At 51.7% G+C, this 17,334-nt stretch overlaps 1 protein-coding gene across 2 annotated transcripts in view; it reads left to right on the top strand.

Moving 5' to 3' along the window:
* NOTCH3 (notch receptor 3) overlaps positions 1–16,402 on the top strand; it is a 41,073-nt gene extending 24,671 nt beyond the window's left edge. For both annotated transcript variants that reach the window (XM_055372023.2, XM_055372022.2), the window contains 9 exons: positions 1,776–2,108; positions 5,235–5,389; positions 5,507–5,729; positions 5,890–5,974; positions 8,639–8,801; positions 9,957–10,261; positions 10,533–10,680; positions 13,468–13,565; positions 14,319–16,402. In XM_055372023.2, the coding sequence (XP_055227998.1) occupies positions 1,776–2,108; positions 5,235–5,389; positions 5,507–5,729; positions 5,890–5,974; positions 8,639–8,801; positions 9,957–10,261; positions 10,533–10,680; positions 13,468–13,565; positions 14,319–15,371 (2,563 nt within the window). In that variant the 3' untranslated portion in view covers positions 15,372–16,402. The remainder of the gene's footprint in view (positions 1–1,775; positions 2,109–5,234; positions 5,390–5,506; positions 5,730–5,889; positions 5,975–8,638; positions 8,802–9,956; positions 10,262–10,532; positions 10,681–13,467; positions 13,566–14,318) is intronic.
* Positions 16,403–17,334: the final 932 nt, after the last annotated feature.

Raw genomic sequence — 17,334 nt, 5'->3', positions numbered from 1 at the left:
TGCTTTTGTTCCTCTGTGTACCCAACTGTCTTCCTCCACCCCTGCTTGTCCATCCTTGGGCCAAATCTGTCCATCCATGCACTCTTTTTGCTCCTCTATATGGCTATCTGTGGGTGCCCATGACTATCTCTGCCCCTCTTCTGCCCCTCTCTCTGTCTGTCCTAGGCAGTCCATCTGTCCATCCCTACACCCTGCCCCTTCTGTCCTCTGCGTACCTCTCTGTCTGCTTGGAACCCTCCACCCCCTTAATCTCCACATCCTCATCTTCTCTGCTTTCCCCTCACTCACTCTGTTCCAGCCACCCTGGCCTCTCTGCTGTTTCCCAGATACCCCAGGCTTGATCCCATATCAGGGCCTTTGCACAAGCTGTTCCTGCTGCCTGGCTGTTCCATTCCCCCACATGGCTCCTCCCTCACCTCCTTCAAGTCTTTGCTGAAATGGTGGTACCTTCTCAGTGAGCACCTCCCTGGTCACCCCCAGCCCTTCCTCTGCTTTATTTTTCTGCTTAGCATTTAATTCCATCCAGCACTATGTGTGTGCATGTGTGTGTGTGTGTGTGTGTGTGTGTGTGAATATATATATATATATATATATATATATATATATATATATATATTTTTTTTTTTTTTTTTTTTTTTTTAGACAGGATTTCTCTCCCATTGCCCAGGCTGGAGTGCAGTGGTGTGATCTTGGCTCACTGCAACCTCCACCTCCTGGGTTCAAGCTATTCTCCTGCCTCAGCTTCCCGAGTAGCTGGGATTACAGGCGCCCGCCACCACGTCTGACTAATTTTTGTATTTTTAGTAGAGACAGGGGTTTCACCATGTTGGCCAGGCTGGCCTAGAACTCCTGACCTCAGGTGATCCGTACACCTTGGCCTCCCAAAGTGCTGGGATTAGAGGCATGAGCCACCACACCCAGCCTGCATTTTGGTTTTATTGATGAGTAATGGAGATGCTGTATATTTGGCTCATGTATCTCCCTTACTATCTGTCTTCACCCAGTGGAATGCCAGCTGCACGTGGACCAGGAATTGTGGCCGGGCCTTATCCTTGTGCCTGCAGCAGTGCCCAACACATGGTAGTCAGTTAGTATTTACTGATTAATTAATAGTTAGTCAGTGAGGCCGGGAGTGTGGTGTGGGTTTGTAGTCCTAGCTACTTGGGAGGCTGAAGAGGGAGGATAATTTGAGTCCAGGAGTTTGAGATTGCAGAGAGCTATGATCGCACCGCTGCACTCCGGCGTGGGCAACAGAGCAAGACCCTATTTCAATCAATTTAAAAGAATATTATCAAGGGCTGGGTGCGGTGACTTACGTCTGTAATCCCAGCACTTTGGGAGGCCGAGGCAGGTGGATCACCTGAGGTCAGGAGTTCAACAGCAGCCTGGCCAACATAGTAAAACCCTGTCTCTGCTAAAAATACAAACATTAGACGGGCGTGGTGGTGCATGCCTGTAATCCCAGCTACTTGGGAGGCTGAGGCGGGAGAATCGCTGGAACCAGGGAGGTGGAGGCTGCAGTGAGCCGAGAGATCATGCTACTGCATTCCGGCCTGGGCGACAGAGCAAGACTCCGTCTCAAAAAAAAAAAAAAAAAAAAAAAATTATCCAGTGAATGGCAAGATTTGCAGAAAGCCTGACATGGGTCCGTACATTCCAGTCCCCTGTGCAAGCCTTGTCTGGAGTCTCTGTACTCTACGGTGTGAATGCATGGAAGGGGATTGTCTCCTCTGACCCCTGACTCCGACCGTCTCTGCCTCTCCCTTCCCCACCAGCCCGGTGTACGAGAAGTACTGCGCCGACCACTTTGCCGACGGCCGCTGCGACCAGGGCTGCAACACGGAGGAGTGCGGCTGGGATGGGCTGGATTGTGCCAGCGAGGTGCCGGCCCTGCTGGCCCGCGGCGTGCTGGTGCTCACAGTGCTGCTGCCGCCGGAGGAGCTACTGCGTTCCAGCGCCGACTTTCTGCAGCGGCTCAGCGCCATCCTGCGCACCTCGCTGCGCTTCCGCCTGGACGCGCACGGCCAGGCCATGGTCTTCCCTTACCACCGGCCTAGTCCTGGCTCCGAACCCCGGGCCCGTCGGGAGCTGGCCCCCGAGGTGATCGGGTGAGTGACCCCACCTGGAAGAGCCGTGGTGGCTGGGGAGGGGAGAGATGCTGTTGATCCAGGTCTTGTGTGTTTCATTTCACTTAATGCCTTTACCCACCAGATGTCAGGAGCACCGCCTCCTGGCTGTGACAAGCAAAAAATGCCTCCAGATGGAGCTAGTGCTTCTGGGGTAGAATTGCCCAGGTCTAGCGCTGGCTCGTGGGGAGGCAGGTTGCTAAGTGGCTTGGTAGAGTGGTTAAATACATGTGTAGGGTTTTTTTCTTCGTCTTCTTCTTCTTCTTCTTTTTTTTTTTTTTTTTTTTTTTTTTTGAGACGGAGTCTCTCTCTGTCACCCAGGCTGGAGTGCAGTGGCGCGATCTCAGCTCACTGCAACCTCTGCCTCCTGGGTTCAAGCAATTCTCTGCCTCAGCCTCCAGAGTAGCTGGGATTACAGGCATCCACCACCACACCGGCCTAATTTTCTTCTTCTTAAAGACATAGAAGATAAAGCCGGGCACAATGTATTCTTGTAGTCCCAGCTACTTGGAGGATCACTTGAGCCCAGGAATTCAAATCTAGCCTGGGCAACATAGCAAGACTCCCATCTCTCTCTCTTTTTTTTTTGAGACAGAGTCTCGCTCTGTCGCTCAGGCTAGAGTGCAAAGGCGCGATCTCGGCTTTCTGCAAGCTCCGCCTCCCGGGTTCATGCCATTCTCCTGCCTCAGCCTCCCGAGTAGCTGGGACTACAGGCGGCCGCCACCATGCCTGGCTAATTTTTTGTATTTTTAGTAAGAGACGGGGTTTCAGTGTGTTAGCCAGGATGGTCTGGATCTCCTGACTTCGTGATCCACCTGCCTCGGCTTCCCAAAGTGCTGGGATTACAGGCGTGAGCCACCATGCCCGGCCTCTGATCTCTTGAAGAAGAAAGAAGAAAGAAGAAGAAGGAGAAGGAGAAGGAGGGGGAGGGGGAGGGGGGAGGGGGAGGAGGAGGAGGAGGAAGAGGAAGAAGAAGAAAGAAATAGGAGGGGCTCGGTGGCTCACGCCTGTAATCCCAGCACTTTGGAAGGCAGATCATTTGACGTCAGGAGTCTGACACCAGCCTGGGCAACATGGCAAAACCCCGTCTCTACTAAAAAATACAAAAAATTAGCCAGGTGTGGTGGTGTATGCCGTTAGTCCCAGCTACTCGGGAGGCTGAGGCATGAGAATCACTTGAACTCAGGAAGTGAAGGTTGCAGTGAGCCAAGATTGTGCTACTGCACTCCAGCCGGGGCAACAGAGCCAGACTCTGTCTCAAAAAAAAAAAAAAAAAAAAAAGAAAAGAAAAAATATAGAAGTATCCTGCTAGTGGCCTGGTAGAGGTACCAGAAGGGAGGTGTAGCTATTGTTGAGGAGAAGGCAGAGACCTGAGAGGGGTGGGTCTCTGATACAGAGAGGAGGGTTGGGTTTTATAGATATTGGGATGCGGGTGGTGGAAGGGGAGGGGTAGAGGGATGAAGGAGAGTGGTTGATGTACCAGCCCTTGGCTAAGCTAACTGAGTGATAGGGCCACAAAGTGAAAAACAGGTCATTTTGGAGCTTGCAGAGTCTGAGGGACCTGGGAGTATTGGGAAGGCCTCCAAGGAGATACCTGGGGGCCAAAGACACAAACAAGAAAGATATAAAAGTGTTGATGATCATTGAAGCCATGAGAGGGACTCAAAGGAGTGGGGAGAGAAGGGAACAGAAGAATTAATCTGGGGACACGGAGACCTAAGGGATTGGATGAATGAAATTAGCTCAAAAAAGAGAAAGAGGCCGGGTGTGATGGCTCACAACTGTGATCCCAGCACTTTGGGAGGTTGAGGCGGGTGGATCACCTGAGGTCGGGAGTTCGAGACCAGCCTGACCAACATGGAGAAACCCTGTGTATACTAAAAATACAAAATTACTGGGGCGTGGTGGTGCATGCCTGTAATCCCAGCTACTCAGGAGGCTGAGGCAGGAGAATTGCCTGAACCCTGGAGGTGGAGGTTGTGGCAAGCTGAGATAGCACCATTGCACTCCAGCCTGGGCAACAAGAGTGAAACTCTGTCTCAAAACAAACAAACAAACACAATGTCCTGGCCAACACGGTGAAACCCCGTCTCTACTAAAAATACAAAAATTACCTGGGTGTGGTAGCGCGTGCCTGTAATCCCAGCTGCTCAGGAGGCTGAGGCAGAGAATCACTTGAACCAGGGAGTCGGAGGTTGCAGTGAGCTGAGATCGCACCACTGCACTCCAGCCTGTCGACAGAGCAAGACTTCATCTCAAAAACAAAAAACAAACAATGTCCATTGGCTGGGCGTAGTGGCCCAGGCCTGTAAACCCAGCACACTGGGAGGCTGAGGTGGGAGGATTGCTTGAGCCCCGGAGTTCAAGACTAGCCTGGGCAACATAGTGACACCTAATCTCTATGCCTCCACCCCCAACCCCCCAAAAAAATTAGCCAGGTGTGGTGGCACATGCCTGTGGTCCCAGCTCTTTGGGAGAATGAGGTGGAAAGATTGCTTGAAGCCGGGAGGTCAAGGCTATAGTGAGCTGTGATTTTGCCACTGTGCTCTAGCCTGGGCGACAGAGTGAAACTGTCTCAAAAAACAAAACAAAACAGAACAAACAAACAACAAAAAAAACAGACCGGGCACAGTGGCGGCTCACGCCTGTAATCCCAGCACTTTGGGAGGCCAAGGCAGGAGGATCACTTGAGGTCAGGAGTTCAAGACCAGCCTGGCCAACATGGTGAAACCCCGTCTCTACTAAAAATACAAAAAAATTAGCTGGGCATGGTGGCACACGCCTGTAATCCCAGCTACTTGGGAGGCTGAGGCAGGAGAATCGCTTGAACCCAGGAGGGGAAGTTGCAGTGAGCCGAGATCGCGCCACTGCACTCCAGCCTGGGTGCAAGATCAAAAAATAATATCCACTGGATTCACGGCTCTGGGGGAACTGCTGACCACAGCAAGACACGTTTTAGGGGTGCAGTGGGGTTGGATGCCAGGTGGATGCAGGTGGGCCATGGAGACCTGTGGGTGGAGATGGCACTTCAGAGCCAGGCGCTGGGGAGGGAAAGTGGTGCATCGGGCAATTTTTGAGCCCTCTGGTCCCTCCCTGCTGTCCCTGCAGCTCGGTAGTAATGCTGGAGATTGACAACCGGCTCTGCCTGCAGTCGCCTGAGAATGATCACTGCTTCCCCGATGCCCAGAGCGCCGCTGACTACCTGGGAGCGTTGTCAGCGGTGGAGCGCCTGGACTTCCCGTACCCACTGCGGGACGTGCGGGGTGCGGCCCTGCCTTGGGGAGGGGATGGCGGGGGCGGAGCTGGGGGCGGCCGAAGCCGTGCCTGAGGCCAAAGCCCCGCCCTCGACTGAAGCCCCGCCCTCTGCTTCCTGCTCTTAGGGGAGCCGCTGGAGCCTCCAGAACCCAGCGTCCCGCTGCTGCCACTGCTAGTGGCGGGCGCTGTCTTGCTGCTGGTCATTCTCGTCCTGGGTGTCATGGTGGCCCGGCGCAAGCGCGAGCACAGCACCCTCTGGTTCCCCGAGGGCTTCTCACTGCACAAGGACGTGGCCTCTGGTCACAAGGGCCGGCGGGAACCCGTGGGCCAAGACGCGCTGGGCATGAAGTGAGAACCCTGCTCGCTCCCTGTCCGTGACTACGGGGACCTTATGAACCCTGGACCCCGCCTTGACCTGACTCAGACCTCTGACCCCACCCCAAATCCTCCTTCCCAGCTGGACACTTCTAGTGTCCCCCTCACATCCCCTCTTCCCATTGTCCGCCAGGAACATGGCCAAGGGTGAGAGCCTGATGGGGGAGGTGGCCACAGACTGGATGGACACAGAGTGCCCAGAGGCCAAGCGGCTAAAGGTACTGCCCCCTCCTCTGACCTTTGCCCCCTCCTCTGACCCCTCCCCTCAGGGTATTGGGTGGGGTCCCCAGTGGATGATGGGCGTGATCAGGGGATGGCACCGCTGTCCCCACCTCCCTAGCTCCAGAGAATAGTCCCAGCTTTGCAACCCTTTCTTCTCAGTGTGGTTCTGTGACCTCAGAGGGAGGAAGATTTGCCACTGGGGCCCCAAGGGTCCCTCCGGGCAGGTGGAAAATCCTCCCCTCCATCCTGCCCCTTCCCAGCCAGGATCCTGCTTCCTGGCCAGCCTGCACTCTTCCTGGAGGTGTCCCACCAGCTCAGAGAGCAAGTCTGCCTTATCTCTGTCAGTTCCAATTTTGTCCAGCATGGACTTAGCCTGAAAGTGCTCTGAGCCAGTTCTGAGCTCATGGAGTCATGCCCCTGGGTTCAGTATGAGTCAGCTTTGGCTGCCATTAAAAAATCCCACAGAGGTGGATCACCTGAGGTCAGGAGTTCGAGATCAGCCTGACCAACATGGTGAAACCCTGTCTGTACTAAAAATACAAAAGATTAGCTGGGCATGGTGGTGGGCACCTGTAATCCCAGCTACTCGGGAGGCTGAGGCAGGAGAATCCCTTGAACCCGGCACTCCAGACTGGGCAACAAGAGCGAAACTCCGTCTCAAAAAGAAAAAAAAAAAAAAGACCTGCAGCATAGGTGACCTAAACAACAGAAATTAATTTTTTCACGGTTCTGGAGGTTGGAAGTCCAAGCCCAAGGCGCTGTCAGGGCTGGTTCCTGGTAAGGGCTCTCTTCCTGGTGTGCAGATGGCCGCCTTCTCACTGTAGCCTCACATGGCCTTTCCTCTGTGTACACAGAGGGTAGAGAAAGAGAGAGAGAGAGAGAGAGAGATTTGGCATCCCATCCTCTTCTTGTAAGGATACCAGTCCTATTGGATTAGGGTCCCACATTTATAACCTCATATAACCTTAATTACCTCCTTCAAGGCCCTATCTCACCAGGCATGGTGGCTTGCACCTGTAGTTTCAGCTACTTGGGAGGCTGAGGCAGGAGGGTTGCTTGAGTCCAGGAGTTGGAGGCTGCAGTGAGCTATGATTGCATCATTTCACTCCAGCCTGGGTAACAGAGCAAGACCCTGTCTAAAAATAAAGTCCTATCTTCAAATGCAGGCACATGGAAGTTTTATATATGATTTAGGGTTTTAGTGTATGATTTCCGTTTATTTATTTATTTATTTTTTGAGACCAGGTCTCACTCTGTTGCCCAAGCTGGAGTGCAGTGGCGTGATCTTGGCTCATTGCAGCCTCTACCTCCCAGGTTCAAGTGATTCCCCTGCCTCAGCCTCCCGAGTAGCTGGGATTATAGGCATGTGCTACCATGCCCGGCTAATTTTTGTATTTTTAGTAGAGATGGGGTTTCACCATGTTGGCCAGGCTGGTCTCAAGCTGCAGACCTCAAGTGATCCACCCACCTCGGCATCCCAAAGTGCTGGGATTACAGACGTGAGCCACCGTGCCTGGCCAGTGTATGATTTTTAGAGGGGGCACAATTGAGTCCATACAGATCCTGCTAGCATTACTGAGGCACCCACTGAATGTCTCTAATGCGCATAAAACATCTTATTTCATCTCTTTGAGGACACTGTAAAGTAGCTATTGACATATACTTCAATTTACAAACTCCCTTCCTCTGTCCATATTTTAATGTTGTGAAATGGAGTCATCTGTTACAGTGGACAGATAAAAAAACCTGCTCAACCCAGACTTTTCTTTCTGCCTTCCCATCCCAAAGTAGGTTTTAGAGGTATTAAAGGGGTGGCCCAATGTAATTGTGGTGGTGTCTTAGCATGGTGGAATGGCTGTGTCATCCTGATTTTGCCAATGAGAAGCTCAGAGCTTCAAAGTGATTTGCCCAGAGCCTTCCAGCTACTAAGGGGCGGGGTTGGAACTTGAACCTGGATCAGATGCTATCCCAATCTGCTTATACTGTGTGCTTATAGTCCCAGCTACTTGGGCCGCTGAGGTGGGAGGATCATTTGAGCCCAGGAAGTTGAGGCTGCAGTGAGGTATGATTGCACCACTGCACTCCAGCCTGAGTGACACAGACTCAGTCTCTAAAAAATATATACATAAATAATTAAAGCCATTTATTACTCAAAAAGACCAAAAAAAAAAAAAAAAAAGAAACCTTGTGTCTTCCTTTTATTAGCTCCTTGGGCTGTGGCACACATTGATTTCCTGTTAATCCCAGCACTTTGGGAGGCTGAGAGGGGCTGATCACCTGAGGTCAGGAGTTCGAGACCAGCCTGGCCAACATGGTGAAACCCCTTCTCTACTAAAAATACAAAAAATTATCTGGACACCGTGGCATGTGCCTGTAATCCCAGCTACTCCAGAGGCTGAGGCAGGAGAATCACTTGAACCCGGGAGGCGGGGGTTGCAGTGAGCTGAGATCATGCCACTGCACTCCAGCCTGGGCGACAGAGCGAGACTGTGTCTCAAAAACAAACAAATAAAACACCAAACAGATGGTAAATGATTTCCCAGGGCTCTGTGTGTATCTCCTAAAGAGAAACCTGTAGGAATGCCCAGCCCCATCCCTGGCAGTAGCTCTCCCCAGCACCAAAGGGTGAGATCTGAGATCGAGGGTGCCTGCCCCTCCAGGTAGAGGAGCCAGGCATGGGGGCTGAGGAGGCTGTGGATTGCCGTCAGTGGACTCAACACCATCTGGTTGCTGCTGACATCCGCGTGGCACCAGCCATGGCACTGACACCACCACAGGGCGACGCAGATGCTGATGGCATGGATGTCAATGTGCGTGGCCCAGGTCAGTGACAGTGCCCCTCCCAAAGGGATGCCCCTCACCCATCCTACCTGTGAGAGGTTATTTCTGACTCTGTGTTTTGGGGAGAACTGGGGGAGTCTCTAAGCTTCTGTGAAGGGTGTGTGTATTCAGCAACACTCTTGGTTGGAAGTGACAAAGGTCCAACTCAGACTAGCTTAAGTAAAACAAGGGATTTATCAACTCATTTAACTAAAAGTGGCACATTTGGATCCAGGACTGTTTTCCCCTCTCTACCCTTTGACTCCAATCTTACAAAACCTTCTTAATGCTCCAGCAAAAGTCTCAGGATGCATTCTGATTGGACAGACTAGGGTCACGTGCTCATCCTTGAGCCAATCAGTATGACCAGGGGGCTGGAATATGCAAATTGACCAAGCCTGATTCACATACCTGTCTTTGAGCTGGTGGGGGTCGGGTCTGGGGGTGGAGTGGGGAGGTCGGTCTCTACCCAGGGCTTGAGAATGGAGAACCGGATGCAAGCGGCTCCCTAAGAAAAATGAGGACAAGTGCTTGTGTACCGTGTGTGCAGTGTAGCAGACTATGTTGTTTGATCCTCTTAGATCCATCTTTGTTATGTTTCAGGGCATTCCTGCCTTAGCTTCATTTTGCTTTTGCTCCAAATGGCCTGTACTTATGGCTCTCTTTTGAAGTCCCTCTGGCTGCTGGGGCCTGAAGTGCCTGGGATTTTATGTCCCTGGGGGCAGCTCTTTTTTTTTTCCCCCCTTTTAAAATACTCAAATGAATTGGCAGAAAGGGGCAGCTCCTAACCAGTGGGTGCAGGAGTATGAAGGGGATGGTTTCTTTGCCTTGAGCTGGATTAGAACTCTGGGGTACAACACATGTTCCAGAGTCCTTTTGCAGGATCAGGGTGGAATAACCCTTTGGTAATTTACTGGAGGCTGCACACTTGCTTGACTCCCAGAGTCCCTTGTCCTGTGTTCCCTGTGCCCTAGGAGTCATTCTGTGATAAATCACATGCCCACGAATCCTCATCCTGGGTGTGGGTGTGCAGATAGGAGGATCTGCTAATCCTCGTTCTTCCATGTGTCCCATTAGCTCCTAATGGGGTGCCCTTGATAACATTTCCTGGAAAAGGCCCTGTGTTTACCTTCCTGCTGACACACTCCTGTCCTGCAGATGGCTTCACCCCGCTAATGCTGGCTTCCTTCTGTGGGGGGGCTCTGGAGCCAATGCCAACTGAAGAGGATGAGGCAGATGACACATCAGCTAGCATCATCTCCGACCTGATCTGCCAGGGGGCTCAGCTTGGGGCACGGACTGACCGTACTGGCGAGACTGCTTTGCACCTGGCTGCCCGTTATGCCCGTGCTGATGCAGCCAAGAGGCTGCTGGATGCTGGGGCAGACACCAATGCCCAGGACCACTCAGGCCGCACTCCCCTGCACACAGCTGTCACAGCCGATGCCCAGGGTGTCTTCCAGGTGAGACAGGCACACACTTTGGACTTCAGAGCTGGGGCAGGCATTAGACTTACCTGGGTTTGAGCCCCAGTTCTGCCTTTCAGACTCATTTTTTCTCATTTGGAAAATGGGGTTATATGGGAATACAGTATCTGTCAAGCAGCTGTTCCCTGAACCTCACCAATTTCAGGGGTTAGGGTATGGGGGTTGGGGACTTCATGGGACTTAGGGGTGCTCCTGATTCCTCTGTTCCTGCCATGACCCCTCCTGCTGCATCCACTCTCTGTCCTAGATTCTTATCCGAAACCGCTCTACAGACTTGGATGCCCGCATGGCAGATGGCTCAACGGCACTGATCCTGGCGGCCCGCCTGGCAGTAGAGGGCATGGTGGAAGAGCTCATCGCCAGCCATGCTGATGTCAATGCTGTGGATGAGCTTGGTAGGTTGGCAGAGGAATCAAGTCTAAGCTGGGTTAGTGTCACCTGGGCCCCGAGGGTCATGTTGGTGCAAATTCATACCCATGTTGAGACCCAATCACTGAAGCTCACGCACACATAACCAGGCTTCATAAAGCCTGCAGGGTCATGCAGGGTCACCACTAGTCCTTAGGGTGCCTCAGGGATTTAGAAAAAGGTGCCTTTCCCCTAGATACTTCATTTCCACCTGCTTTGTTAGACGGACACACTCTACTTCCACCTGCTGGAAGTTATTATAATAAACGTACACATCAGGCCATGTGTGGTGGCTCATGCCTGTGATCCCAACACTTTGGGAGGGCGAGGCAGGAGGATGACTTGAGGCCAGGAGTTTGAGACCAGACTGGGCGACATAGTGGGTTCTACAAGTTTTTTGAAAGATTAGCCATGTGCGGTGGTGCATACCTGTGGCCCTAGCTACTCGAGAAACTGAGGTGGGAGGGTCGTTGGAGCCCAGGAGGTTGAGTCTGTGAGCCGTGATTGTGCCCCTGCACTCCAGCCTGGGGGACAGACTCCATCTCAAAAAAAAAAACAGTCTCCAGACATTGCCAAATGCTCTGGGGGCTGGGGGCAGGGAGTTTCTCCTGGTTGAGAACCACAGTTCTAGGGCAGGGCTGGCCAATAGGACTTTCTGTGATGATGGAATTATTCTCTGCACTGTCCAATATAGTAGCCACTGGCCACATATAGTGACTTGAAATGTGACTGGGGCAAATGAAGAAGTAAATGTTTTAGTTCGTTTAATTTTTTTCTCCTTATGTTGCCCTTTTTTTTTTTGAGACAGAGTCTCACTCTTGTCACCCAGGCTGGAGTGCAATGGTGTGATCTTGGCTCACTGCAACCTCCACTACCCAGGTTCCAGTGATTCTCCTGTCTCAGCCTCCCAAGTGTCTGGGACTAAAGGTGTCCACCACCATGCCTGGCTATTTTTTTGTATTTTTAGTAGAGACTGGGTTTCGCAATGTTGGCCAGGCTGGCCTCGAACTCCTGACCTCAGGTGATCCATCTGCCTTGGCCTCCCAAAGTGCTGGGGTTATAGGCATCAGCCATTGAGTCCATCCTTTTAAAAAAAAAAACAAAAAACAAAAAACTGCTTTATTGAGATATAATTAACATGCCATACAATTCACCCATTTAAAGTGTACAATTCAATGGCTCTTAGTATAATCAGAGTCATACAACTATGACCACAGTCAATTTTAGAACATTTCATCACCTGAAAAATAAATTCTCACCACTTGGCCATCATCTGCCAAGCCCCTCATCTGTCCAGCCCTGTGCAACCACTGATTTGCTTTTTGTCTTCATGGATTTGCCTATTCTGGACATTTCATATAAATGTAATCATATGATATGTGGTCTTTTTTGTCTGCCTTTTTTTCAGTTAGCATTATGTTCTCAAGGTTCACCCATGTTGTAGCATAGTTCAGCTGAATAATAATCCATTGTATTGATGGACCACTTTTTTTTCTTTTAGTTTTAGACATAGGGTATCACTCTGTCACTCAGGCTGGAGTGCAGTGGCATGATTACAGCTCACTGCAGCCTCAAACTCCCAGGCTCAAGTGATCCTCCCATCCCACCCTCCTGAATAGCTGGTATTACAGGTGTGTGCCAGCACACCTGGGTAATTCTTAAATTTTTTGTGGAAATGGGGTCTCACTTTGTTGCCCAGGCTGATCTCAAACTCCTGGCCTTAAGCAATACTCCCACCTTGGCCTCCCAAAGTGTTGAGATTATAGGCGTGAGCCACTGTGCCTGGCCAAAAGTTTCAATTTTGATCATGTCCAATTTATCTGTTTTGTAATTGTTATTGTTATTTGTGGTTTTGGTGTCACATCTAAGAATCTTGGCCTAGTTCAAGGTCATGAAGATTTACTCTTATGTTTTCTTCTAGATGTTTAGTTCTATAGTTGGAGCTCTTATATTTAGGTTTCTGATCCATTTTGAGTTAATGTTTGTATAAAGTGTGAGGTAGGGGTCCAACTTCATTCTTTGAATGTGAATATTCAGTTGTTCCAGCACCATTAGTTGAGAAGACCATTCTTTCCCCTTTGAATGGTCCTGGCACCTATTTTATTAAATTTAAATCTAAAGAACCACATGTAGGTTGGGCACGGTGGCTCATGCCTGTAATCCCAACACTTTGGGAGGCCAAGGCTGGTGGATCACTTGAGCTTAGGAGTTTGAGACCAGTTTGGGCAACATAGTGGAACTCTATCTCTATCAAAAATACAAAAAATAAGCTGGGTGTGGTGGTACATGCCTGTAGTCCCAGCTACTAGGGAGGCTGAGGCAGGAAAATCGCCTGAGCCCAGGAGGTAGAGGTTGCAGTGAACTGAGATTGTGCCAATGGACTCCAGCCTGGGTGACAGAACAAGACACTACCTCAAAAATAAATAAATGGATAAATAAAAACCACATGTGACTGACTACTGTATTGGATGTCACAACCCTAGGTTCAACTGAAGGAGGTCCACACAGCACCCCCTGTGTATAGACAGTCATGCACATGCACACACACACACACACACACACACACACACACACACAGACACAGAGTGCTTCCCCATTGCACAGAGTCATTTTGCAGATTTGCACACACATGGATCCAGACACAAGTACCTGGATATTCACGGCAGGCCTGCCTCCTCTACCCATAGGCCACATTCTAGACAATTTCTGCCTCCCTGACATGGGGGCCCCAGGACAGGTGCCTGGTCCTGACCTCTCTCCCCTTCACCCTCCAGGGAAATCAGCCTTACACTGGGCTGCGGCTGTGAACAACGTGGAAGCCACTTTGGCCCTGCTCAAAAATGGAGCCAATAAGGACATGCAGGATAGCAAGGTGAGCCCCAGCCCTTGGTCCACTGGGGGTCAGCAGTGGCACAGCGCCATTGCAATCCAGCCTGGGCAACCGAGTGAGACTCTGTCTCAAAAAACAAAACAAAACAAAACAAAACCCCAAACATTGGATTAAAATATAATTTACTTTGGTGACTAAAGTTTTTGGGGGCCCCTTAAATTTTGTGCCTAATGGCTGGGTGTGGTGGTTCATGCCTATAATCCCAGCACTTTGGGAGGTCGAGATGGGTGGATTACTTGAGGTCAGGAGTTTGAGACCCAGCCTGGCCAACGTAGTAAAACCCTGTCTCTATTAAAAATACAAAGATTAGCTGGGCGTAGTGGTGCACACCTGTAATCCCAGCTGCTCGGGAGGCTGAGGCAGGAGAATTGCTTGAACCCGGAAGGCTGAGGTTGCAGTGAACTGAAATGGCACCACTGCACTCCAGCCTGGGCGACACAGCGAGACTCTGTCAAAAAAAAAAAAAAGACAAGAAAAAAAAAGTTATGCCTAAGGTGAGTACCTCACTTAACTCACCCTAGTCCTGGCCTTGACCTCTGGCACTTAGTAGGTGATGGATGAATGTGGTTTAGAGGAAAGAACTTGTCCAGGCTCCCCCAGCGCAGCCCGGATTTAACCCAGGTCTGTCAAGCTCTAGTGTACAAACTCATAGCTCTCGGGCTCCCCCAAGAGGCTGGAAGACTTTGCTACTGTTAGCTGGGGTTTCGCTGACCTCTGTGGGTTCTGGCCCCCCAGGAGGAGACCCCCCTGTTCCTGGCTGCCCGCGAGGGCAGCTATGAGGCTGCCAAGCTGCTGTTGGACCACTTTGCCAACCGTGAGATCACCGACCACCTGGACAGGCTGCCGCGGGACGTAGCCCAGGAGAGACTGCACCAGGACATCGTGCGCTTGCTGGATCAACCCAGTGGGCCCCGCAGCCCCCCCGGTCCCCACGGCCTGGGGCCTCTGCTCTGTCCTCCAGGGGCCTTCCTCCCTGGCCTCAAAGCGGCACAGTCGGGGTCCAAGAAGAGCAGGAGGCCCCCCGGGAAGGCGGGGCTGGGGCCGCAGGGGCCCCGGGGGCGGGGCAAGAAGCTGACGCTGGCCTGCCCGGGCCCCCTGGCTGACAGCTCGGTCACGCTGTCGCCCGTGGACTCGCTGGACTCCCCGCGGCCTTTCGGTGGGCCCCCTGCTTCCCCTGGTGGCTTCCCCCTTGAGGGGCCCTATGCAGCTGCCACTGCCACTGCAGTGTCTCTGGCACAGCTTGGTGGCCCAGGCCGGGCGGGTCTAGGGCGCCAGCCCCCTGGAGGATGTGTACTCAGCCTGGGCCTGCTGAACCCTGTGGCTGTCCCCCTCGATTGGGCCCGGCTGCCCCCACCTGCCCCTCCAGGCCCCTCGTTCCTGCTGCCATTGGCGCCGGGACCCCAGCTGCTCAACCCAGGGACCCCCGTCTCCCCACAGGAGCGGCCCCCGCCTTACCTGGCAGTCCCAGGACATGGCGAGGAGTACCCGGCAGCTGGGGCACACAGCAGCCCCCCAAAGGCCCGCTTCCTGCGGGTTCCCAGTGAGCACCCTTACCTGACCCCATCCCCCGAATCCCCTGAGCACTGGGCCAGCCCCTCGCCTCCCTCCCTCTCAGACTGGTCCGAATCCACGCCCAGCCCAGCCACTGCCACCGGGGCCATGGCCACCAGCACTGGGGCACTGCCTGCCCAGCCACTTCCCTTGTCTGTTCCCAGCTCCCTTGCTCAGGCCCAGACCCAGCTGGGGCCCCAGCCAGAAGTTACCCCCAAGAGGCAAGTGTTGGCCTGAGACGCTCGTCAGTTCTTAGATCTTGGGGGCCTAAAGAGACCCCCGTCCTGCCTCCTTTCTTTCTCTGTCTCTTCCTTCCTTTTAGTCTTTTTCATCCTCTTCTCTTTCCACCAACCCTCCTGCATCCTTGCCTTGCAGTGTGACCGAGATAGGTCATCAGCCCAGGGCTTCAGTCTTCCTTTATTTATAATGGGTGGGGGCTACCACCCACCCTCTCAGTCTTGTGAAGAGTCCGGGACCTCCTTCTTCCCCACTTCTCTCTTCCCTCATTCCTTTCTCTCTCCTTCTGGCCTCTCATTTCCTTACACTCTGACATGAATGAATTATTATTATTTTTCTTTTTCTTTTTTTTTTTTTACATTTTGTATAGAAACAAATTCATTTAAACAAACTTATTATTATTATTTTTTACAAAATATATATATGGAGATGCTCCCTCCCCCTGTGAACCCCCCAGTGCCCCCGTGGGGCTGAGTCTGTGGGCCCATTCGGCCAAGCTGGATTCTGTGTACCTAGTACACAGGCATGACTGGGATCCCGTGTACCGAGTACACGACCCAGGTATGTACCAAGTAGGCACCCTTGGGCGCACCCACTGGGGCCAGGGGTCGGGGGAGTGTTGGGAGCCTCCTCCCCACCCCACCTCCCTCACTTCACTGCATTCCAGATGGGACATATTCCATAGCCTTGCTGGGGAAGGGCCCACTGCCAACTCCCTCTGCCCCAGCCCCACCCTTGGCCATCTCCCTTTGGGAACTAGGGGGCTGCTGGGGGGAAATGGGAGCCAGGGGAGATGTATGCATTCCTTTGTGTCCCTGTAAATGCGGGACTACAAGAAGAGGAGCTGCCTGAGTGGTACTTCCTCTTCCTGGTAATCCTCTGGCCCAGCCTCATGGCAGAATAGAGGTATTTTTAGGCTATTTTTGTGATATGGCTTCTGGTCAAAATCCCTGTGTAGCTGAATTCCCAAGCCCTGCATTGTACAGCCCCCCACTCCCCTCACCACCTAATAAAGGAATAGTTAACACTCAGTGTTGTTGGTCTGTGTCTAGGTAAGGTGGGGAGTGGTGGCAGCGGGACTTCTATCTCCCCCACCCAGGTCTAACTTGAGCTCCCATCTTGGGGTAAATACATTTGACTTGCCAGTCTACTTATGCTTCCTCTTTTGGCAGATGACTACCGATTGGATTAGTGGTTGTCACCTGACTTAAGCTGAGCCAATCAGATTCTTTTGCTCGAGAACTTTCTTTAATGGAGAGGCTAAGAAAGTTGTCAGTTGGTGGAGCTCTTAAGGTCACAATCAGATTTAGAAATATCAGTGGCCAATTCGAGGTAGTGGGCAAAGAGACAAGCAAACAGGGCAGAAGAATGAAGCTAATATTCAGGGAGAATCAGAAATGAGAGCTCAAATGGCTCCTTGAGGGCTGGGGGGGTTATCTCGGCTCCCAGTGCAGTTATCAATTCCAGTTAATTGAGTGTTCATTCCATTGAGATCAACAGGTATTTATTAATTGCTTTCTAAGTATCTGATCATGGTTCTGCATGAATTTCACTTTTACTTCTTGCTCCTTTGGGTTTTGGAGATAACCTTGGACCCATGTAATAAATACTTCTTTACTTGTGTCAGCTTCGGTGGGTTTCTGTTTCTCGCAACCAGTCGTGCTCCAAGACAAGGTTCTGTTTACACTGGTGTCTTCAGGAAAGGAGGATAGGATTTAATGTTTGTTGATTCTGTCAGTTGGAGTGCTCCTGGTTGCAAATGACACAAAAGTCTACTGGCTTAAACAAGAAAGGGGTTTATTAGCTCATATAAATTAAAAGGACCAACGTCAGGGGAGAATTGATCTAGTGGCTCAAATGTGGTCAACAATGGCTCAGTTTCTCTTCATCTCTACAGCTTTCTCTGGGCATCAGTTTCATCTACATGCTCCACATGGCACCCAGTAGAACCTCTCTTCCCTAC

Source organism: Gorilla gorilla, chromosome 20 (genome assembly GCF_029281585.2).
Source record: "Gorilla gorilla gorilla isolate KB3781 chromosome 20, NHGRI_mGorGor1-v2.1_pri, whole genome shotgun sequence".
NCBI classification, from domain to species: Eukaryota; Metazoa; Chordata; class Mammalia; order Primates; family Hominidae; genus Gorilla; species Gorilla gorilla.
Note: the sequence above shows the minus strand (reverse complement) of the source record. Positions and strands in the feature narration are given on the sequence as shown.